General features: G+C 56.4%; 3 protein-coding genes across 4 annotated transcripts; 1 reads left to right on the top strand and 2 right to left on the bottom strand.

Annotated features, from left to right (window-relative positions):
- Window positions 1–522: 522 nt before the first annotated feature.
- RAB25 (RAB25, member RAS oncogene family) lies at window positions 523–4,676 on the bottom strand. Its single transcript, XM_064732440.1, has 5 exons — window positions 4,491–4,676; window positions 2,895–3,090; window positions 2,590–2,783; window positions 2,214–2,294; window positions 523–1,204 (listed from the first exon to the last, which is right to left on the bottom strand). Exons 1-5 carry the CDS (start codon window positions 4,528–4,530, stop codon window positions 1,074–1,076), a joined length of 642 nt encoding a protein of 213 aa, XP_064588510.1. The 5' UTR covers window positions 4,531–4,676; the 3' UTR covers window positions 523–1,073.
- A 1,986-nt stretch (window positions 4,677–6,662) lies between these two features.
- On the bottom strand, window positions 6,663–8,703 carry LAMTOR2 (late endosomal/lysosomal adaptor, MAPK and MTOR activator 2). The gene is made up of 4 exons (XM_064732415.1): window positions 8,566–8,703; window positions 7,342–7,504; window positions 7,137–7,226; window positions 6,663–6,870 (listed from the first exon to the last, which is right to left on the bottom strand). The coding sequence occupies exons 1-4, from the start codon at window positions 8,631–8,633 to the stop codon at window positions 6,814–6,816; spliced, it is 378 nt and encodes a 125-aa protein (XP_064588485.1). The 5' UTR covers window positions 8,634–8,703; the 3' UTR covers window positions 6,663–6,813.
- A 342-nt stretch (window positions 8,704–9,045) lies between these two features.
- UBQLN4 (ubiquilin 4) lies at window positions 9,046–21,577 on the top strand. 2 transcript variants are annotated; one of them, XM_064732412.1, is made up of 11 exons: window positions 9,047–9,220; window positions 11,116–11,267; window positions 13,335–13,540; window positions 13,835–14,097; window positions 15,198–15,356; window positions 16,002–16,227; window positions 16,574–16,713; window positions 17,145–17,228; window positions 17,819–17,934; window positions 18,500–18,677; window positions 20,367–21,577. In XM_064732412.1, the coding sequence occupies exons 1-11, from the start codon at window positions 9,062–9,064 to the stop codon at window positions 20,517–20,519; spliced, it is 1,836 nt and encodes a 611-aa protein (XP_064588482.1). In that variant the 5' UTR covers window positions 9,047–9,061; the 3' UTR covers window positions 20,520–21,577. The 2 variants fall into 2 exon arrangements, with proteins under 2 accessions (XP_064588483.1, XP_064588482.1); XM_064732413.1 differs by lacking the exon at window positions 17,145–17,228 and having other exon boundaries at window positions 9,046–9,220.
- The last annotated feature ends 471 nt before the right edge of the window (window positions 21,578–22,048 follow it).

The following is a 22,048-nucleotide window of genomic DNA, read 5'->3' as shown; positions in this document are numbered from 1 at the left end:
AATCCAGTGAAAACACGAGAATCCAGCAGGAATTATCCCTGGGGTTGTTTTTTAGAATTATTCCGAGGGGTTTCAGATAGCCGGCAGAGGCTGCGTCATTGTCTGAACTGATAAAGATCAAACAGGGGAGCTAAACTGGGAAAGGCTGCATGGGGAGGGGGCACAGGGGGCACGGCTTTAGGGTGGGAAGGGGCACAGGGGGCACGGCTTTAGGGTGGGAGGGGCAGGATGAGCCGCTCAGGGTGGACGCACGTGTTCAGGGGGTGGGAGTGGGCAAGGGGCACAGCTTTAGGGTGGGAGGGGGCACAGGGGGCACAGCTTTAGGGTGGGAGGGGGCACAGGATAAGCCCAGCTTTTGGGGGGGAGGGGGCACAGGGATCCATGGCATCGGGGTAGGGGGGCACAGGGGAGCCTTGGCATCCATCTGGGCAGCTTTGGAGGCCACGATCTTCAGCACATTATGAAGGTGGGGAGCCCCAGGGCGTGGAGCACAAACACGCAGGAATTCCAGCTCAGTAAACCTGCATTTCACAAGTCCTTTAATGATTGTGTCACGCCCCTGCTGGACACGGAGCTGCTCCCTGCCCCGTGGCACCGGGCCCTGCTGGGGCAGCCAAGGGCTGAGTGCTGCCACTTCACACCCCAGAGCAGTCCCTGGTGGGACAGACACCTGCAGGGCAGCCTCATCTCAGTGCAGGGCACAGGGTGGCCCTACAGGAGCCACAGGTAATCAGAGAGGCTCCTGTTGCTGGCATGATCCTGCCCAGAACCTCCTGGCTCCTTCCCCAGAGGGTGTCCTGGTCATTTTGCCCTGCAGGTTCAGAAGGGCTGAAACAATTCGTGACAATGGTGATGCTAATCAGGGCCCAGCAAAAATGCAACAGAGAGAGAAGAGCTCCTGGAACTGCGGCTTCTCACTGTTTATGGCACAATTTAACCCCTCCCTGTCCAGGCTGCTGGACCCCACTGCACCAGGACAGGGGTGGCACTGCGGGCAGGGTGACACCAGCTGGTGCTGGGGGCCACTGGTGCGTCCCGGGCTTGTGGGGGTCCCTGGGGACATCCTGGGGTGCTCAGAGGGCCACGCAGCACGGGCGCCTCTCTGCCTGTGCTGGGGCTGTGCTCGCAGGGCTCTCACTCGCAAGTGACACCGTGTTGCTTTGGCTGCTCCTCTGCTTCTGCTTCTGCACTTTGTAGAAGATTTCTGCAAAAGAAGAAGTGCTGGGGAGGGGGGTCTGCGTGTCAGGGAAAGCCCCCTGGGGATGCAGGGACAGCTTCAAGCCTGCAGCCCCCACTCCTGTGCGTGCTGGTGGCTCCCCTTCACCTCTGCACAGCACAGGGGTGACAAGGCGTGAGGGATAGAATGTAAGAAATAGTGCAGAAGGCAATCTCACCCTCATCTCTGAGGAGCTGGAGCTGTGCTAATTACCAAAGGTTAGGAACAGGCCTGCTCTTAATAGGCCACAAGAAAGATGAGTGCTATAAAAGAGTGGGTTAGATGGTCGAGAAGAGAGCTGGAGTTTGTTGGCAGTGCTGTGAGGAGCTGCCCATGAGCAATCACCAAGGATGCATGGAACTTTTGCAATAAGATAAAAACAAGGGACAGGGCCTGCATCCCTGCAGTGCTTGGGGAACACCCTGTGCTTGGGCCATTTCCTCTTGCTCAACCTGGGATTAGTGCTTCACCCTGTGCTGGGGCTGGCAGCTCACTGGGCCAGGCTGGCTCAGCGTGGCATGGCATGGAATAGCACTGCATGGCTTGGCATGGCTCAGCATGGCATGGAACAGCACTGCATGGCATGGAATAGCACTGCAAGGCATGGCACACCTCACTGCCTGGATGCTGCATTCCTGGAGAGCTGCTCTTGGACTCCATCCCTGGCCCCCCAGGTCCCCCCAGCCGGTTTGGCAGGATGCTGGAGACACCAAGTCATGAGCCCAGGACAACAGGAAGGAGACTGGAGATTATGGGGGAGAAGCAGCTCCTGGGGCTTCAGGGATGCCCAGGGGCCGTGAGAACAAAGTTTCGGGTGTGGGGAGTGAAACGCCCAGCACCAAAGGCTGAAAACCAAAGCAGACAGAAAGGCAACACTAAAAGACCTCATGAAAATAGCTCCAAATAGCTCAAGTGGAGCAGGGAGAGAAGTGCTGCACATCATCTGCCCAGCCCTGCATCCCTGGGACCTGCTGCAGCACAGCACCAGTGCCTGTACCCTTCAGGATGGTCTCGAATGCTTCCTCAACATTGGTGGAGTCCAGCGCCGAGGTCTCCACAAACAGCAGCCCGTTGTTGTCTGCAAGGAGAGGAGACCCCTGAGATGATGCAGACCCCATGGCTCCAACCTGGAGCACCTTTAGAGGTGTTCAGGTGCCATGGCTCCAATCTGGAGCACCTTTAGAGGTGTTCAGGTGCCATGACTCCAATCTGGAGCACCTTTAGAGGTGTTCAGGTGCCATGGCTCCAATCTGGAGCACCTTTAGAGGTGTTCAGCCCCATGGCTCCAATCTGGAGCACCTTTAGAGGTGCAGGTCCACACTGTCGGGGAGGTTCTCAAGCCCCCAGCCCTGTGGGGGAGTTCCAGCTTGTACCTGCAAACATTTTGGCCTCCTCCATGGGCACCTCTCGAGCCTGTGCAAGGTCAGTCTTGTTCCCCACCAGCATGACAACAATGCTGGCCTCAGCGTGGTCGTAGAGCTCCTTCAGCCAGCGGTCCACCACGTCGTACGTCTGGTGCTTGGTGATATCAAACACCACCAGAGCACCCACAGCCCCCCGGTAATACCTGTGTGAGAGACCCCCACCATCATTCCCTGCTCCAGTTTCCCCCCCAGCACCCATCCTCAGCCGTGGGGCTGCAGCCAAGCCCCAGCAGGGCCGGCTCTGAGGTTCTTACGCGGAGGTGATGGCGCGGTAGCGCTCCAGCCCGGCCGTGTCCCAGATCTGAGCCTTGACCGCGGCGTCCCCCACCAGGATGGTGCGCGTGGAGAACTCCACGCCGATGGTGGTGCGGCTGTCGTGGTTGAACTCGTTGCGGGTGAAACGAGACAGCAGGTTTGTCTTGCCCACCCCTGACTCACCGATCAGCACAACTGTGGGAGGAAGGAAAAGGAAGAGGAAGGGGAAGGAAGGAAAGGAAGGAAGGAAGGAAGGAAGGAAGGAAGGAGGGAAGGAAGGAAGGAAGGAAGGAAGGAAGGAAGGAAGGAAGGAAGGAAGGAAGGAAGGAAGAAGGAAGGAAGGAAGAAGGAAGGAGAAGGAAGGAAGGAAGGAAGGAAGGAAGGAAGGAAAGGAAGAAAGGAAAGGAAGGAAGGAAGGAAGGAAAAGGAAGGAGAGAAGGAAGGAAGGGAAGGGGAAGGAAGAAGCAAGGAGAAGGAAAGGGAAAAGGAAAGGAGAAGGAAACGAAGGAGGAAGGAAAGAAAGAAAGAAGGAAAGGAGGAAAGAAAGAAGGAAAGGAGGAAAGAACAGAGGAAAGGAAGAAGAAAAAAGAAAAGAAGAAAAGAAAAGAAAAGAAAAGAAAAGAAAAGAAAAGAAAAGAAAAGAAAAGAAAAGAAAAGAAAAGAAAAGAAAAGAAAAGAAAAGAAAAGAAAAGAAAAGAAAAGAAAAGAAAAGAAAAGAAAAGAAAAGAAAAGAAAAGAAAAGAGAAAAGAAAAAAAAGAAAAAAGAAATCTCACTGTGCTGCCTCAGCTACCAGCACTGGTTGCATGGGCATCGCTGGCTTTGCCTGGTGCCCCAGGCTCGGCATCTGTGTGGGTTTAAGCCCTGGTGGGGTCCCTCCTTCAGCAAACAGGGTCCCCGTGGGAGCCCAGCTGTGCTCCCTAGTGCTGGTCAGGGGGGTCATGGCTGCTGGCCTCTGGGCAGCAGGAGCAGGGCAAGGACGTTGGTGAGCCCTGGGTCACCCTGCTGCAGTGGGCACCCAGAACAGGTGCCACACCAGAGCCTGTGCCCACTTGCCCAAAGGGAGCCCTGAGCTCCAGCCGAGTCCAGCCAACAGCACCTGGCAGTGACCAGGTGGGCCCAAGGAGCTCAGCATGGGAGGTGTGAGGCTGTGCCCCCATTTCTGCAGCTCAGCTCTGACCCCCATGTCCTCAGCATGTGCCACTGCCCACCACATCAAATGACTTTTCAATGCCCACTTCTCTCAGGGCTTACAGGCTATCATGGCATTTGTCTCACACACTCAGCCCCAGCTTCCACACCCCCCCTATCCCATAGCAGTAATTTGCCTGGCACTGCACACCTTCAGCCTTGGGGTGAGTGTGGATCTCCCCGGGTCTCTGTGGACCTTCCTGCTGCTCACCAGCCCTGGCTGGCCTCACTGCCTGCCCCCTCCGTAGCTCCCGGTGCCCACCACAGCCGCAGGGCTCATCAACACGGTGCCAGCTCAGGGCACAGCCACCCTGGCGAAAGGGCACCCTCGTTCCCTCCCCGCAGCCCCTGGATTTCTGCTCCCCTCCTTTTGGGGAAGTGGGATCACACCGAGCGCAGGACTCACCCTTGAAGACAAAGTTATAATCCTCCTCGGCGCTGCCCATGTCGCCCCGGCCGCCGCCCGCCCTGCAGGGCCGCCCTGCCTTTGCCTTTCCTCCTTCCCTCTGCCGAGCCCCGAGCACCCGGCGGGGCGGAGGCACCGAGGGAGCGCACGGAGCCGCCGGAGGGTTCCTCTGTGCCGGGAGCGAGAGGGGGGTCCGGGACAGCGGAGGGTCCGGGGCAGCGGGGAGGGAGAGGCCGAGCTGGCGACAGCGCGGCCGCTTGACTCAAGGGGTGGGACCGGGTGTCGCAGCGCAGGTTGGGCAGGTAATGTCACCCCTGGGACCGTCACGGGGCGGCGGGAGGAGGAGCCAGGGACCGATCCGAGTGCGGGCCGGCTGGGGCGGCCAGGGCAGCACGGGCAGAACGGGCAGCGTGGGCAGCGTGGGCACGGAGGGTGCGAGGGCAGAGCGGGCAGGCTGGGGCAGCGAGGGCACGGGAGGGCAGCACCGACAGCATGGGCATGGAGGGTGCGAGGGCAGCACCGACAGCACGGGCAGTGTGGGCAGCGCCGATAGCACGGACAGGCTGGGCACGAAGGGTGCGAGGGCAGCACCGGCAGCACAATGTGGGCACGGAGGGTGCGAGGGCAGCATCGACAGCGTGGGCACAGAGGGCAGTACCAACAGCACAGGCACCGTGGGTATAGAGGGTGCGAGGGCATCACGGGCACCGTGGGCACGGAGGGTACGAGGGCAGCACGGGCAGCGCGGCAGGGAGAGTGTCGCCCTGATTTTTTAAGATTTTCTAAGCCTTCTGATGTTTACAATCTTGTAACGAACTTTCTCACTTTCTGTGAGTAACTCATTGTTTTGCATTCTTTTATGGAGGAGGAGAAATTTGACGGACTGTTGTATTGTCCAGTGTTATTGGAGAGGTGGCACTGTCACCCTCCAATCCACTGTCGCTTTTGGAAATCTGTAAATGTCGGAGTCAGAAAATAAACGTCCCTTTTTTGCCTTGAGAACAGCAGTGTGTGCGCGTTGTGTCATTTCGTATCCTGTAGTGACAGGGAGGGTGCGAGGGCAGGACACGGGGGGCATCACGGGCATCACGGGGAGGGTGGCACGGCCGGGAGGGCAGCACGGGGATGGGATGGGTGCGATGGCATCGGGGGCAGCGATGGCAGCAAAGGCAGAGCGGGGCACTGTGGGGTGGGCTGGGATGGCAGCGAGGGCAGCTGTGCCAGGAGCAGAACCCCCGCCCAGCCCGGCTCCCGCCGCTCTCAATGTTCCCTCGCCTCTGCTGCCATCGTGTGAAAGGCTGGGAAATAGGGATGGGAAGGAGCCCCCAGCACCCCCAGCTATCCCAGGGTGACCAGCAGGGCTGGGCCGGGGCTCGGCTCTGTTGGAACCCCTCTCCTTTAACAACAGCCCCTTGCAACCTCTTGTCCTTCCCCGGGGCGATGGGCACCTCCCAAACACTGCCCAGTGTCCTGGATTGTCAAACAAATTGTATTCCATTTCCCATCTGTAGGGCAGTTGTCTTCTGTTAAGTGGGCAGTGTTCCTTATCTCTTCCACAACTGGGGAGACATCTGCTGATAACAGGCTATTGAATATCACTGCATGACTGATAAGAACTACAGCATCCCAGTGTGAGATGTGAGCCCAGAGGGAAGAGCCAAGCATTCTACTCAGATATAAAGTGGAGATTCTGGAACACCAGCACGGCTTTTCTCCACTGGATTTCCCCAGAGGAATAGCTGCTCTCTTCCCCTGGATTGTCAGAAGAAGACTACACCTTTTCTACAGGATCCTTGCTCCAACAGAACCACACCTGGCACTGCAGGAGGACTGCAGCCACATTTCCAACGGGACTGCTGCCAACACCCTGACCCACCGGGTGTCAGGTGGTGTTCTCACTCTGGCAGTGTTGTTTTAGTTTACTGTGTTCTTTATCTTTTTATTTTCTTCCCTATTAAAGGGAACTGTTATTCCCTGCTCCCATATTTTTTTGCCTGAGAGCCCCTTAATTTAAAATTTATAGCAATTTGGAAAAAATGTGAGAAATGTGGTTTACATTTTCCATTTCAGAAGAAGCTCCTGCATTCCTTAGCAAACACCTGCCTTTTGAAACCAAGACAGCCCAGTCTGGCTGTGCTACCCCTCAGCTCCCCCAACAACAGACACAATGGACACAAGCATCAAACACACTTTATTCACCCCAGATTCTGGATTCCTGCCACATTATTTTTCAGACCACACTGAAGCTCTGTGATGCCCGTGGGGCCACTCATGCCCAACCCACAGTGGTGATGGTGATGCTGTCAGGGCCTCCACTGCCTGCTCACGATGCAGCCACCTGTGTGAGTGGCTCCTCCAGGTACTGGACCAGTGCCTGTGCCTGCAAGCAGAGAATGGCATGAGACACGCTCAGGTGGGTTTTGCAACACGTGTGCCCACTGCCCGCTTGCTTATTGTAATTTATATTTCAGTTTAGAACCTTAAAAAGGTGTCACGGTGGGGGGAGGGAGACAGAGGAGTCTCTGCAAGGTGCAAAGAGTGTCCCAGGCACAGCAGCTTCCTCCAGCCCTTCCATCCCAACCCTCTTCAACAGCTCCTCCCCACACCAGAGCAGGGATGCAGCCCTGCAGCCTCCCCAGCCCTTACCTTGGCTTTCAGCATCCCAAACCCGACCGTCTCCTTGGCGTACATGCAGAGCAGCAGGTTTGCCACCCGTGTGATGGCCACTCGCCCCTCCTGCCCAGGGAGAAACAGCACCCATTGCACCCCAGCTCGGCCTGCAGCCCCAGCAGGGCCCTGGCACCACGGGCACGGCCCCAGGGAGGGCAGGGCAGGCTCCAGCCGCACATACCATGCAGTCCATGAGGATGAATTTCAGGTTGTCCTCATTGAAGGCCTGGTGCCCGTTTTTGTCGTAGGCCACCCAGATGTTGCTGGCGATGGCTGCAGTGACCCTGGCATCAGTGTCCCCATAGCCAGAGTAGGCAAGCAAGGAGCCCTCGTTGTTCAGCAGCCTGGCAAGGACACAGCAGGGCAAACTGATGCCTCTAACACCAGAACCCCTTTCAGCACCAGGGGAAGAACAAACCCTCCCACCCAGTCCCAAGCACTGCTCCCAACACACTCCCACTCTGCAGGGGTCTGGGGGCTTCAAAGCCAGAAAGTTCTGCAGCGTCCCCAGGCCCGAGCAGGGCAGTGCAGGATTTGTCTGGTGAAGCAGCAGGACCTGCCACAGGCTGGGCACGAGCCTGGGGGACAAACACTGTGCACAGCCCCAGCTCTGTGCGTGGCCCTTGCACTGTGCACCAGGCACCAGGACCCCACACACTGTGCACGGTGCCAGCACCGTCTGCAGCCCAGCTCCATGCAGGGTGTGTGGTCTCAGTCCCATGCCTGCCTCTGGAAGGGCCCCTCACCTTCCCCAGGCAGGGACAGCAAGCATCCCTAGGCAGGAGCAAGGGCAAGGAGAAACGCTGGGCAGGGACAGGCAGCATCCCTGGGCAGGAGCAAGGGCAAGGCGCAAGGGCCAGGAGCAACCCCAGGCAGGAACAGGAGCAAGGGAATGGAGTATCCCTGGGCAGGAGCAAGGGCAAGGAGCATCCCTGGGCAGGGGCAGAGGCAGGGGAAAAGTAGGCAGCATCCTTGGGCAGGGGCAGCATTCCCAGGGCAGGGGCAGGAGCATCCCCAGGCAGGGGCAAGGGAAAGGAGCATCAGCAGGCAGGGGCAGGGTCTGGGTAATGGCAGGCAGCATCCTTGGGCACGGACAGCATTCCCAGGACAGGAGTAGGGAGCATCCCCAGTGCAGGGACAGGGGCGGCACGGCCGAGGCAGGTTCAGGGACACGGGCAGGAGCAGGGACAGGGTCTGGGGCAGGGACAGGGGAATGGCAGGCAGCATCTCCGAGCAGGGGTAGCATCCCCTGGGGCACGGACAGCGGCAGTATCTACCGGGGTCGGTACGAGGGAACCATTCCCGGGCAGGGAAAGCATCTCCCCTCAGGGGCGTCACGCCGCATCACGGAGCGCCCGGTGCCCGCTCGGGGAAAGGCGCCCCCCGCCCGGCCCCCCGCACTCACAGCGTGCTCTGGACGCCGCCGGTGTTGGCCTGGCTGAGCACCTGCGTCAGGGCCTTGGGCCGCAGCATGGCCGCCGCCGCCGGCACCGCGGGGCGGGGGTGCGGCCGCGCCGGGCCGCGCCGTCACGGGGCCGCGCCGGGCCCGGAGCATTCTGGGGGTTGTAGTCCCGCCCGGCCCCGCCGCTGGCCCCGCGGACACCGGGACTCCAGAGGGGACCTCGGCAGCAGAAGGGGGCGCGGGGCAGGTGCGGGGCCTCGGTGGCCGCGGGGAGCGGGGATGGGGCCGGTGAAAGGGGAGGTCGGTGGGGGCACCGGAGGGCAGCACCCCCTCCCCAGGCTCCGGCCGCCCCTTTCCGCTCCCGTTCCGCCTCCGCGCCCCGCGCTGCCGCTGTTCCTCCGCGCCGCCGGGAGTCGCTGTCCCGGCCCCAGGCGGTGCTGTGGCGCCGCTCCCGGCTCTCTGTGGTGGCGGTGGCCCGGGCTGGCGGCGGGCGGCGAAGATGGCGGAGCCGAGTGGCGGCGGCGGCGGCGGCGGCCCCGGCCCCGGGTCTGGCGGGGAGGGCCAGGCGGGGCCCGGCGGGGCGCTCATCCGCGTAACCGTGAAGACCCCCAAGGACAAGGAGGAGATCGTCATCGCGGATGGCGCCTCCGTGCGCGAGGTGGGGGCGGCGGCAGGCCGGGGAGGCGGAGAGGCCTGGGGGGCGCTGCCGCGGGTGCTGAGGGGCGGGGGCGGCTGCTCCGCGGGGGCTGAGGGATCCGGGGGTGCCGTGAAGGGGTTTTGGGAAGGAACCTGAGTTTTGAGGCCGGGGAGGAATTTCGGGCGCGCCTGAGGAGCGGGGGAAGGGTGCTGTGGGCTGGGGGGCGGTCAGAGGGTCCGGGGGCCTCTTGGAGACGCGGATCAGGGCTGGGGCTGCGTTCGGGGGCTTTTCGGGGCAGCCCCGGCCTTTGGGCCTTGCTGGAGCCAGGGTGGGAGGGAGCGGGGAGATCCGAAGGAGGGCAGGTGCTGGAGGCCTTTGGAGGGCTCTGGAGGTGGTTTGGGGGGCTCACCTGTGGGAGGGGTCGTAGGTGTGGAAACCACAATAACTGAGGGGCTCGGAGAGCGGCTTTGGGGGTGGTGGCAGTGGGAAGGACCGGGTGGGGTCTGGGGGCTCGGCCCGTGGGCTGGGCTGAGCTGGGCTGGGCTGGGCTGCGGGGGAGAGCGTTCCCTGGGCGGAGGGGTGGGAAAGGTGCTGGGGTTGTGGGCAGAGCGTGGGGGGCTGCCCCGGGGATATCTGGGGGTCCTGGCGTGCATCTGCGCTTCTCTGGAGGGAAATTCTCCAGGCGAGGGGCGAGGAGCCGGGCAGATGTTTGGGGCCAGCGCTGGATGAGGTGGAGGAAAGGAAACATCGGGTGGGCTGGGGGGGTTTGTGCACCTGCTAGGGAGCGGGAGAGGGCTGGGATTGCCGAGAACTGCGCTTAGCAAAGGCTGCCATTGGCAGGGGCGGGCTCTAGGGCCGGTCCTGGCGTTGAGGAAGCGGCGATGCCCACTGGGACAAGGTGTCATGGGCTCTGCGTTGGGCTGGCTGGCGCTTCGCTCGGGCGTAGGGCACGAGGTCGGCGTGTGAAGGGCCTGGCAGGGAGCTCTGGGCAGCAGTTCATGCTGTGGGCAGGAGCTGGGCACGTGTGGCCCTCCTGATCCTTTCCCTCGGGGGGATCCCCTTGGTAAGGGGGTGTGGGGAGAGAACAGACAGGGTGATCTGGGCCCAGGGCTGTGCTGTGCCCAGCCTTGATTTCAGAGTTGTGAAGGCTGAGAGCTCTGGAACCAGCATGCGTTTCACTTTCCATCCTGGCCTTCCCCTCTGAATTCCCTTAGTTTTGTGTTTTCATCAAATTCCCTTCCCCTCTGTAACCAGCGCGTGTTTCACTCTCCATCCTGGCCTTCCCCTCTGAATTCCCTTTAGTTTTGTGTTTTCCAAATGCAAGGCTTTATGTCCTCCAAAACAATCTGGGGATGCCCTGGCAGGGCCAGCAGTGAGAGTCTTGCCTGCAGGTGTAAATCCCAGCATGCAGTAAGGATGAGGTGTCCATGCTCCGTGGCATGCTCACAGGGAATTCAGTTGCAGAAATAGGAATTGGAGAAGACCTAGTTTATTTCCATTGGCTGATAAAGGATTATTGCCTTTTCCATAGAGCTCTGTCCTGTATTAATTCAGAGTTTGGCTTTCCTTAGGAAAAAAAAAAAAAAACTCAGATGAGCAGATGAAACCAGTTCAGTCATTCAGCATAAAAGATGTGTTTGGGTTAGGCCTAAAGCAAATTGGTCTGGCTTTGGAGGCCTTCAGCCTCTTCTGAGGGAATGGCTCTGTTTTTTATGAGTTTTTCTCCATAATTTGTGATTTCAGAGCTTGTCTTTGCTTTGGTTTGGTTTTCATTAACACCTCAGACATCATCAACTACTGATGAATGTGTGGTACCTTCATGAGCTCTGAGGGTTCTTCCTAGACTACATGTGAGCCCTGGAGCTCTGTGTTCCTGGTACCAATCCTTTGCCTGAAAAATGCTGTTTGTTTTTCAGTTCAAAGAAGAGATTTCTAGACGGTTTAAAGCCAAACAGGATCAGCTGGTTCTGATCTTTGCTGGGAAGATCCTGAAGGATGGAGACACGTTGAATCAACATGGGATCAAAGATGGGCTCACTGTTCACTTGGTCATTAAGACTCCGCAGAAGTAAGAGCTTGGTCTTGGGGGAGGCTGGGGTAAAATGGGGGTGGGAATTACTGACTGTGATGATTTTTCCCTGCCCCAGCTGTGGGGTTTGTCACTAACCTGTCCATGGATGACACAGCTGTGGTGATGTATGGCAGGTACCTGGAGGGGCTGGTACTTTAACATTAAATGTGTGTGTCTGTCTTGGAAGAACCCATCAGAAATGGATACTGGTTCTAGCAAACCTGCAAGAGTTCTAGGAAAAGTTGCTGATAAAAGGAATTACTTTCCCAGTGAATTTGTGTTAGTACCTGGGTTTTCTGTCACCTCCTCAGGCTCTGAGAGGTGCCACAGGGGCACACATACCCTGCAGGCACAGCTGCCCAGGCTGGGGCAGGCACAGGGCACTGTGGGGTTCACTCATGTGGGTGCACCTGGGCAGTTCCCTGTGCTCAGGATGTGGCTCAGGAGCACCACAAACCTCACACTGAGAGCAGGACACAGGGCTGACCTCAGGTTCCTGCAGGTTTAGCTCTTCCCTGCACTTTCCAGAGGGGTGGTGGGCATGGAAGGGCTTTGGGAGCAGCTGCTTTGCTTTAGTTGCAGCCACATTTCATTGATCTTGGAAGGCCCTTACAGCCATGCCTCAGGCTCTGGCCACAGTGAGCCCCAGCTCTCAGGGCTGTGTCTCTGTGCAGTTCTGCTGTCCCCTGGAGGAGCTGCATTAATCAAGATGGGTTTTTCCCTTTTTTTTTTTATTCCACTTGTTTTTTTCACAAACACAAGGAAGTTTGCTGCCAGGTTCTGCAGCCTCTCCTTGGATTCTGCCTCTCCACTATAAATGTGGTATTGGTAAATCATTTCAAAGAGGGAATCAGAGCTGTCCTGGGCTGCTCATTTTTCTCCTGCTAATAGTTCTAGAAAAGTCCTTACTGAAGACATTACAGAGAAACCAAGTGCCCTTTCTCTGGCTTCCTTCTTCCTTTCTTATTCAGCTTCCCATTTGCTTTGTTTCCCCACTCTTTGCCTCTCTCAGTGGCCACTGGTTTTCAGCAGCAGTCAGGTCTGTCTGGACAGTGGACAGGGACCTTCAGCATTGATTTTTCAAGTTCTAGAAGAGTGAAAAAGAAAGGGAGATAGAGAAAAGGAATAATTATTGGTTTGGGAAAAAAATATCAGGAAATCATTGATATTATTGGTATTATCATAACAGCATTATTGAGGTAAGTGAATTTTGTGGTCTAATTTAATGAAAGCTCTTCAACACTAGTCCAGGGCTCACTGTTGTGACTGCAGGGGCTTCAGAAAATCTTTAAATGTTCTCTTCCAAATTCCTGTAACACACTCTTGAGAATAACTGTGGTAAGAAGGTACTAACCTGGGTTGGTGCATTCAGCAAAGCTGATGTCCTGCACCTCCTGTGTGGTGGCTTACAGCACAGTGTCTGTGTGGGTGGGTTTAAAGAAGCTCCAGACAATTGTGTTGGAGCAGGAGCCTTGCATCAAGGTGCAGCCAGTGGCAGAGCTGAGAGTTTGGAGCCAAGCTGGCCAGAAACATCCCATGGCTTTGTGAGACAGGTGCTGGCTGCCCCGTGCCTCAGTTTCCCTCTTTGTACAGTAATGCTGATGCTTCTTTTTGCCCCAGAAGCACTGGTAGGAATATTCAGAAGTGAACATTGTTGTTTACCCCATGCACTAGCCCTGCTGTAACCTCCTGTGGTTTCTGTGGGAGCAGCAGAAGGATTTTGCTGTTTGGAGCACACTCCTTGCTCAAGGATATGGCTGCAGTAAATAGTTCAGTGGGATTCAAGGAAGAGCTGGAGACAACTCAGGGTAAGACCCGTCCAGGAGCTCTGCGTGGGCCAGGACATGTCAGGGGCTGCAGTGCTTCAGGAGGGAGGCAGATCCCAGCAGATGGAAGGCATCTGGGAGCACAGCTGTGCAGCAGTGCAGGCAGACACGGGGTGCAAGCTGGGCTGGCTGCTGTGCTGGGACCTGCTCATTGTGGGCTGCACATCCTGTGTCCCCACAGAGCACTCCCCTTCCCTTTCCCCAGTACCAGCAGTTTAATACCTTTTATCCTTTGCAGGGTCCAAGATTCAACATCTGCTGCTTCTGCCCCCAATGCTGCTTCTGCCCCCAATGCAAGCCCTTCTTCTCCTGCTGCCCCATCTCAGCCCTCCACATCCAGCAGTGCTGGCCCGGACGCAGGGAGCGGCAGCAGACGGAGCAGCGGCTCAGGGAGCGTGGGAGGGCCTGGAGATGGAGGCCCCAACAGTGCTGCATCCATCCTGTGTAAGTGGGCACTGGGAGAAGGAAGAATTTCCTGGGCTTAGACCAAGGAGTTGGGGTTCTTGGCCCCTGTGGTTGCCATGGGTTTTGCTGAGTCACTCCCATGGCACACCTGTCTCTGCTCAAGGTAATGCCACTTGGTGAAGTGTGTGTGTGTGTGTAGGGGTGTCCTTACTCAGAGCTGGCTGCTGGAGGAACACAGGGTACCCCTGGATTTGTGGGGAGGCAGTGCTGTGCCTGTCCTCTCTGCCAGTTCCTGACTCATGCCTCTCTTCCCCTGTGTTGTTCCCTCTCCAGCTGGCTTCGGTGGCATCACTGGGCTGGGCAACCTTGGCATGGGCTCTGCCAACTTCATGGAGCTCCAGCAGCAGATGCAGCGGCAGCTGATGTCCAACCCAGAGATGCTTTCCCAGATCATGGAGAATCCCTTGGTGCAGAACATGATGTCTAACCCTGACCTCATGAGGCAGATGATCATGGCCAATCCCCAGATGCAGCAGCTCATGGAGCGAAATCCAGAGATAAGCCACATGCTCAATAACCCAGAGCTCATGAGGCAGGTGAGTCACACCAGGGCTCAGCAAAGAGTGTTGAGGAGAGTCTTTGTGGACTAACATCAGTGTCTGCACTGCAGAGGAGGAGTGGGAATGGCAGAGCAGTGGTTTTGGAGATCTCTTCCTTCCTGCTGTGAGCTCCCCACAAACAGATGGTGGTCTTGAGTTATGTGAATACTAAATGCTCAACCCACATCCTTGCAACTCTTTTCTTCCTTTCAGAGTTATTGAATCCATGGTGTATTGGGAAAAAAACGGATTTTGGGATTTTCCTAGCAAGGCTACTGTGGTGTGATTCAGGAATGGGAGTGAAACAGTGCTGGAGAAGTGAAGCTACTGCAAAAGCTCTTTGTTTCTCTCTAGTTCTTTTGACAGATTGTGTAGAGACTCCAGAGCTGTACAGTGAATGTTTCACTGCCTGTATCAGTGGGGAGCATTAGTGTAGGCTGGGATTCCAGAGGGCTGTCATTTTTCCCTGAGCAGAGTTGACCTATGTCCAGGAGGACTGGCTGTCTGGAAGACCAAAGTTTCATTGGAAGAGAATCCTAAGGGATCAGTGAGAATCTGGGTGTTAATAGTCATTAATGTTAATAGCCATTAACAGAACTCTGCTGTTTACTGGGAAGGATTGTGAAGAGGGCTGTGCTGAACAGGCCTCATTTCCATCTGCTTCTCAGTCATTCTGCTTTCAGCTGTGTTGGCTATACATGAAATTCCAGAGCTGCAGGACTAAGTTGTGAATAATCTGTACTTGAGCAGTTCTTTAAATGAGACCTGGATATTTTTTGTGCAGGGGACACCCATCAAAAGTCTGGAGAGGGTGGCAGGATCCATCTTCCCAGTTGTTGTATGTAGTCCATGCAGTCTGAGTGGGAACATATGGGTGTTGGGTGTCCTGATACTGCTTAGGAACAGAACAATTTCATCAAGCTGAACTGAGGCTGAGAAGGAAGAGAGCTGAGCAGGGCTGGGGAGGAGCCTGGATCCCTGGTCTCTCTACTTGTATAAATGATCTCTCTGCTCTGTGCCTGTGAATTGGGTTTAATTATCCCCTCTCTCTCCTGGGAGAGGAGTTTGAGCTTTCCCCCTTTTCCTCCTTCTCGCAGACGATGGAGTTGGCTCGGAACCCTGCCATGATGCAGGAGATGATGCGGAACCAGGACCGTGCTTTGAGTAACCTCGAGAGCATTCCAGGGGGATACAACGCCCTGCGCCGGATGTACACGGACATCCAGGAGCCCATGTTTAGTGCAGCCAGGGAGCAGGTATGGCTGTAGTGTGGGAAGGGGGTCTTTAGGGGGTCTTTCCCTGTCCCCTCTGCTGATGGGGCAGTTTTCCCACAGCGTGGCTCCACTCCAGGCAGGCACTGGCTGGAGAACATGGAGCGATGCCTCTTGTGGTGTGGGTTGGGGTTTCAGAGGAGAGACCTGCTGTGGCTCCTGCAGTCCCCCAGCAGCCTGACTGATAGGCAGGCCCTGTCACTGTTAGCCCAGCCCTCTGCTCCCTGGATTAGCTGGAGCCTGACGCCTTCAGTACGGAGCTGGCTCAGATCCAGCTGGCTGGTGGTGCAGGAGGAGGGAGCACAGGCCTGGCTGCAGAGGGCTGTGCAGGCATGCTCCAGTCCAGCAATACCTACTGCTGTGTCCGGGTGCTGCTTTTACAAGGGCATTTTGAAGCCCTGCATTTGGGAGCTGAATCTGAGGCTGTGGCCACTCCTGAGCCTGGTCCTTTTCTGAGTGAGGTGTGTTGTGGATTGCAGATTTCTCAGGAGGCGGATCATGGCACATGTTTAGCAAATTCTGGACTTGGCTGAATATGATCTGCTGTTCCCTGGCTCGCTCAGTGCTGGGGTTGGTCTGCTGGGACTAACTGATTCCATCTGTTTCTTTTTGGTTTTTTTTTCTCCCTAGTTTGGCAGCAATCCTTTCTCTTCCTTGACGGGGAATTCTGACAGCTCGAGCTCTCAGCCTTTGCGGACGGAGAACAGAGAGCCATTGCCAAACCCCTGGAGCCCCACACCCCCTGCTTCCCAGAGTCAGGCACCCAGCAGTGAAGGGAGCACGGGCTCAGCAAGCACCCAGGGCACCCCAACTGTGTCCAACCCCTTTGGGCTGAATGCTGCCAGCATCGGCGCTGGTACGTAAGGGAGGAGCTGCAGGGTGCTGCTGGCTGAGCAGGTCACCCAGGCTTCCTTGGAGGGCTGGTTCCTCTGGCATTTGAGCCCTGTCTGTGGCTGTTATCCACCAGTGAATTATTCTGATGCACTTGTTGGATGGTTCCTTTGGGAACTCTGCTGTCCCTGAAGCTCTCAGGAGCAGGAGAGTGGCCAGCAGGGCACTGCCATGGCTGTCCACAGCCCTGTTTGCTGCTGGCCAGGGGATGGAGTACAGGCAGTGCTGTCACCTGTCACATTGTGTTTCAGGCAATGCAGTGGTGCTCAGGCTCATCAGGGGTTTTGCTTTTTCTTCCCTTTCCCTTGCAGGCATGTTCAACAGCCCAGAGATGCAAGGACTCCTGCAGCAGATTTCTGAAAACCCTCAGTTGATGCAGAATATGATCTCTGCCCCTTACATGCGGAGCATGATGCAAACTCTTGCCCAGAACCCGGACTTTGCAGCACAGGTAAAAGTGGTGCAGGTGTCTGCTGTTGCCAGGCAGGCCATGAGCTCAGTGTGAGGTGTCAGTCTGCTGCTGGGGTCAGACTGGTTCCTCCTGCAGACCCTGGAGCAGAGTGAATACACAGTCTGGTTGTACTTCTCAATAGCCAGAAGGCAGCCCCAGCTCTGAGCCCTGTGTGTTTTGCAGAGCCCCTGACACAAGAGGAGGCTCTCAGAGGGACATGGGAATGGCCCTTCTCTTTTTCTGTTCAACACTGCTGTCAGGATTTGAGCTGTCCCATTTTGATTCCCCATAGCAGGGCAGCATGTTGAAAGCCCAGGGAGGGAGTCAGGGGCCCCCAGGAGTGACCTGTTCTTCATGGCTTAGTTGCAAAGGGTTTAACAGCAAGTGGCAGCAACCCTCTGACCCTACCTACATGTGCTGTCTCTTGCTAGATCATGGTAAATGTCCCCCTCTTTGCTGGGAATCCACAGCTTCAAGAACAGCTCCGCCTTCAGCTCCCTGTCTTCTTGCAGCAGGTAAAGGCCTCTGGCTGGCCCTGTGCTGCCCTCAGCCCCTGGCTCCAGAGCTTCTCCCCCACTGTGGCACAGGCAGGATCTTGGTTCAGTGCACTAGGAGGAAGCATGTGGGCTTGGGAGGCTGGGCTGAGCAAGGAAGGGGTTGCACAGGGGAGACAAAGAGGAAGAACTTGGTTAGGCAAGGTCATCTGAATTTTAACTCATCTGAATTATTGAAAGGTGGACTCCAGATTAGGCTTGTTAAGCTACTTGGAACCCCTGTGTAGACAGTCTCTCACTGTGTAGAGTTTCCAAAAATGACACAGTTAATTGTGCTAGAGCAGCTGGTTCTCAGGTAAATCAGAATCCAACTGTGTCCCCAGTTCTAATCTGAGTCACCCAGTTCATTTAGGAACCTGCTGTGAGCTCTGAGTGTCCCTGCAGGTGAGCCCTGCAGTCTGGAGCCTCAGAGGAGGGCCCAGACACGAAGGGCAGCCCTGGCTGCGGGCAGGAGGCACAGCTTGGTGCCAGCCCAGGTGTGGCCGTGCTGGAGCTCTGGCTGCCTGAGCTCTCACTGGTTGGTACCGTGTTGTCTCTGCCTTGCCCCCCAGATGCAGAACCCGGACTCGCTGTCCATCCTCACCAACCCCCGCGCCATGCAGGCCCTGCTCCAGATCCAGCAGGGGCTCCAGACGCTGCAGACGGAGGCGCCCGGATTAGTGCCAAGGTATGGAGCACTCCAGAGCAGAACTGTGTGCCCAGCCCCAGCAGGCAGAGCTGGCTCTGCATTCATCCAGGAGATCTGCTTAGGGCAGTCTGTCGTGGTGTGCTGGGCTGTGCCTGCAGGCCCCTCTGAGCAAGCTCATTAGCACTTGCTGCTCGCTTGTCCTTCACTGGGAAATCCTTGACCCTTTGCTTTTGGAGAAAAGGTTTGGAATGCACTTGGTCCTTCCCCCATCCTTTGTCTGCTGCATTTAGTGTGGACTGAACTCGAGCTTTATCTCTGGAGAACAGTATGAGATGGACAGACACAGACACAAGGCTGGGTGGGTGTGCTGGGGCAGGCTGATCTACTGGCAGTCCTCAGCTCTCTGCTTACTGTCACAACAGTTCTCTAGAGGCTTCTGCTCACTCCCAGTGCCAGCTGTGACCAGAACATGAGTGCAGCTGGTTCAGTTTGCAGAGCTGCCCTGTAGCAGGGCGTTCAGTGAGGGTTATTCCTGCTGGCTGCCCCACTCTGGGGGATGCCCAGTGCCAGTGTCACCCTGATCATGCCCTGCCTTCCTCTGCAGCCTTGGCTCCTTCGGCATGCCCCGGATGCCCCCGTCCTCCACAGGAGGAAGCACAATCCCGGAGAACCCCGTTCCCTCTGCTTCGACGCCGGCCAGTGCCTCTCCAGCTGGGGGTGGGAACCCTCAGCAGCAGCTCATGCAGCAGATGATCCAGCTGCTGGCCGGAGGAAGCTCTCAAGTACGTAACACCTGGGGGTGCTGGCATGGCCAGGGAGGTCTCCAGGGGGGTCCCTATTTCACCCCACTCAGGGCATGTGGTGCCCAACAGTCTCTTGTGGCTCTGGTGCTCTAGGCCAGGTTTGGTGTTGGGGTCTGGCTGACTCTTTGGGGTGTTGAACCTTTAAGAGGTTTAAGCTCAGCATGCTGGGGATCCTTCTGCCTGCACTGCTGCCACTGTTGGTACTAAACCAGCACTGACTCTGGTGTGGCTGCTGTGCCACATCCCAGGGGGACATGGAGACTGTCCTACATGACCCTGAAGCTGAGCATGGGCTGTTGGCAGGGCCCGTGTTGGGATGCTGTGTGTGCTCTGTGACTGCAGGCTCTGTGTGTGCTCTGTGTGTGCACTGACTCCAGGCTCTGTGTGCTCTGAGTGTGCTCTGTGTGTTCTCTCTAACTCCAGGCTCTGTGTGTGCTCTGTGTGTGCTCTGTGACTCCAGGCTTTGTGTGTGCTCTGTGTGTTCTCTCTGACTCCAGGCTCTGTGTGTGCTCTGTGACTCCAGGTTCTGAGTGTGCTTTGAGTGTGCTCTGTGACTCCAGGCTCTGGGTGTGTTCTGTGACTGCAGGGTTCATGTGTGCTCTGACTCCAGGCTCTGGGTGTGCTCTGTGTGTTCTCTCTAACCCCAGGCTCTGAGTGTGCTCTGTGTGTTCTCTCTGACCCCAGGCTCTGTGTGTGCTCTGTGACCCCAGGCTCTGAGGTGTCTGAATATGCTTTCTGTGTTCTCTCTGACTCCAGGCTCTGTGTGTGTGCTCTGAGTGTGCTCTGTGTGTTCTTTCTAACTCAGGCTCTGTGTGGTCTGTGTGTTCTCTGTGTGTTCTCTCTGACCCCAGGCTCTGTGTGTGCTCTGTGAGCCCAGGCTCTGAGTGTGCTCTGAGTGTGCTCTGTGTGTTCTCTCTGACTCCAGTCTCTGTGTGTGCTCTGTGTGTTCTGTCTAACTCCAGGCTCTTTGCTCTCTAACTCCAGGCTCTGAGTGTGCTCTGAGTGTGCTCTCGGTGTGCTTTCTGTGTGCTCTCTGACTCCAGGCTCTGGGTGTGCTCTGTGTGTTCTCTCTAACCCCAGGCTCTGAGTGTGCTCTGAGTGTGCTTTCTGTGTTCTCTCTGACTCCAGGCTTTGTGTGTGCTCTCTGACCCCAGGCTCTGTGTGTGCGCTCTGAGTGTGCTCTGTGTGTTCTTTCTAACTCCAGGCTCTGTGTGTTCTCTGTGTGTTCTCTGTTGTTCTCTGTGTGTTCTCTGTGTGTTCTCTCTGATCCCAGGCTCTGTGTGCTCTCTAATCAGGGCTGAGCGTGCTCTGAGTGTGCTCTGTGACTCCAGGCTCCTGTTCTCTCTGAGTGTGCTCTGGTGTCTCTGTGTTCTCCTGACCCAGGCTCTTGCTCTCTAACCCCAGGCTCTGAGGTGCTCTGTGACTCCAGGCTCCCTGTTCTCTCTGAGTGTGCTCTGAATGTGCTCTCTGTGTGCTCTCTAACTCCAGGCTCTGTGTGTGCTCTGTGACTCCAGGCTCTGTGTGCTCTCTCACTCCAGGCTCTGTGTGTGCTCTGTGTGTGCTCTGTGACTCCAGGCTCCCTGTTCTCCCTGACCCCAGGCTCTGAGTGTGCTCTGAGCGTGCTCTCTGTGTTCTCCCTGACCCCAGGCTCTGTCCTTCCCCCCGCAGGCGCAGAGTCCCGAAGTGCGATTCCAACAGCAGCTGGAGCAGCTCAATGCCATGGGCTTCATCAACCGCGAGGCCAACCTGCAGGCGCTGATCGCCACCGGCGGGGACATCAACGCAGCTATCGAGAGACTGCTGGGCTCCCAGCCTTCCTAAGCTCTGTCCTGCTGCCCCACAGACGTCAGCACATGCATCCATACACATGCACAGGGGATCTTTCCGGAAAGCCCGCCATCATTTTCATATCTGACAGCTGTCCATGTATTTAAAACAAAAAGATACAGCTTAACCCTGACCTTCCTACTAAGTTAAGATTTCATGTTGAAATGCTCTTTAACTGGCTTGTATGTGGATTCCAGTTCTCATCGTGGCCACAGAGACTTCAGATGTGTATTTTTTCCTAAATATGCCCTGTCTCAGACACTCTTCTCTCTCTCTCTAGATGGTAGAGGCGATACTTCTAGTTACTTACCTGAATGATTGTGTTTTGAGTAGCTTGATTTTAACTGTACATGATTCCTTCCCCTAGCCCTCCTTTCAGGCAAATATTTAAAAAAATTGAGCCAAGTTTGGGGATTGGTTATTTCTCTCAGTGTCTTATTGGGAATGGATCAAAAGAAAAAATTGAAATTACCTGAGAATTTCTGATGTCATTTGTCTTAATGTTTCCTGGGATGAACCGAGCCCGTGTCCCTCACTCACAGGTGCCTCCAATCTCCTGGTAGAGGGTTAATGGGTGAGAAACCTGCATTTGAAGTGTGGCCTCTTTACACCTTGGGGGTGGTGTAATGGAAGCCAGGGGTGTGCAGTGACCAGGTGTGCTGTTCTTGAGCTTGAGTTGAAGGTGCTGTGCAGAGGAAGGTGTTTGGAAGGTGTGGTTCTGCCCAAGTCGTGTGGTTCCTGGTCAGAGGTGTCCAGGGGCATCGACTCCTGTGCTCAGTGGGTTCATTTGTACAAGTGTGAAAAAACTAAAAAGGAAATGGAAAAATAAGCTAACGGTCTTTTTGCTTCACTGGAAAATGTTGGAAGTTCATGTTCCTCCCAGTTTAGATCCATCCTCCACCCCCCCTTCCATTCTGGTGTGTTTGAATGTTCAGACTGTCCAAGAGCCTCCCCAGGACCAGCAGGGTGGTATTTCCCAGGAGCCTCCATGGCTGTGTAATTTGCATACACCATTTTTATCAAAGGAAAATAAATGCGCACAACCATCTGTCTCCCTGCATCCCTGTCTCATCCTTGCCTGCCTTTGGCTCAGCTGGGCCACTTCCCAGTCACTTGGGATGAATCTGTGCTGTCCTGTTCCCCCGAGCTCAGCTCAGTGCAGGCACGGGGGTAGCACCCCCTCCCTCCTGGCCAGGAAACCTCTGACACTTCAGGAATGCAACACTGGCCCTAAAGTGCTGGTTTGGAAGCTCCCTTTGAATCAGAATTGGCAATTAGCAGCTGTTAAGAGCTGGGAGTTGGTGTTATTTGAGAGTTTAGAGTTTCTTTCAGTGTGGGAGGATTGGGCAGAGAGGGAACAGGAGGTTTGCTGCATACCTGTAAAACCTGCTGCACCCAGCTGGAACTGGGATCATCCATGGGTGTTGGTGTTGCTGAGAGTGTAGGTGGTGCTGCTGGTGGAGAAACGGGGCTGGAAACACTCCTGCCTCTGTGTGTGCATCCTAATGAGGCTGCAGTCCCTT

Source organism: Zonotrichia leucophrys, chromosome 25, assembly GCF_028769735.1.
Source record: "Zonotrichia leucophrys gambelii isolate GWCS_2022_RI chromosome 25, RI_Zleu_2.0, whole genome shotgun sequence".
Classification (NCBI taxonomy): Eukaryota; Metazoa; Chordata; class Aves; order Passeriformes; family Passerellidae; genus Zonotrichia; species Zonotrichia leucophrys.
The sequence above is the reverse complement of the archived record's forward strand: the minus strand, read 5'-3'. Positions and strand labels throughout refer to the sequence as shown.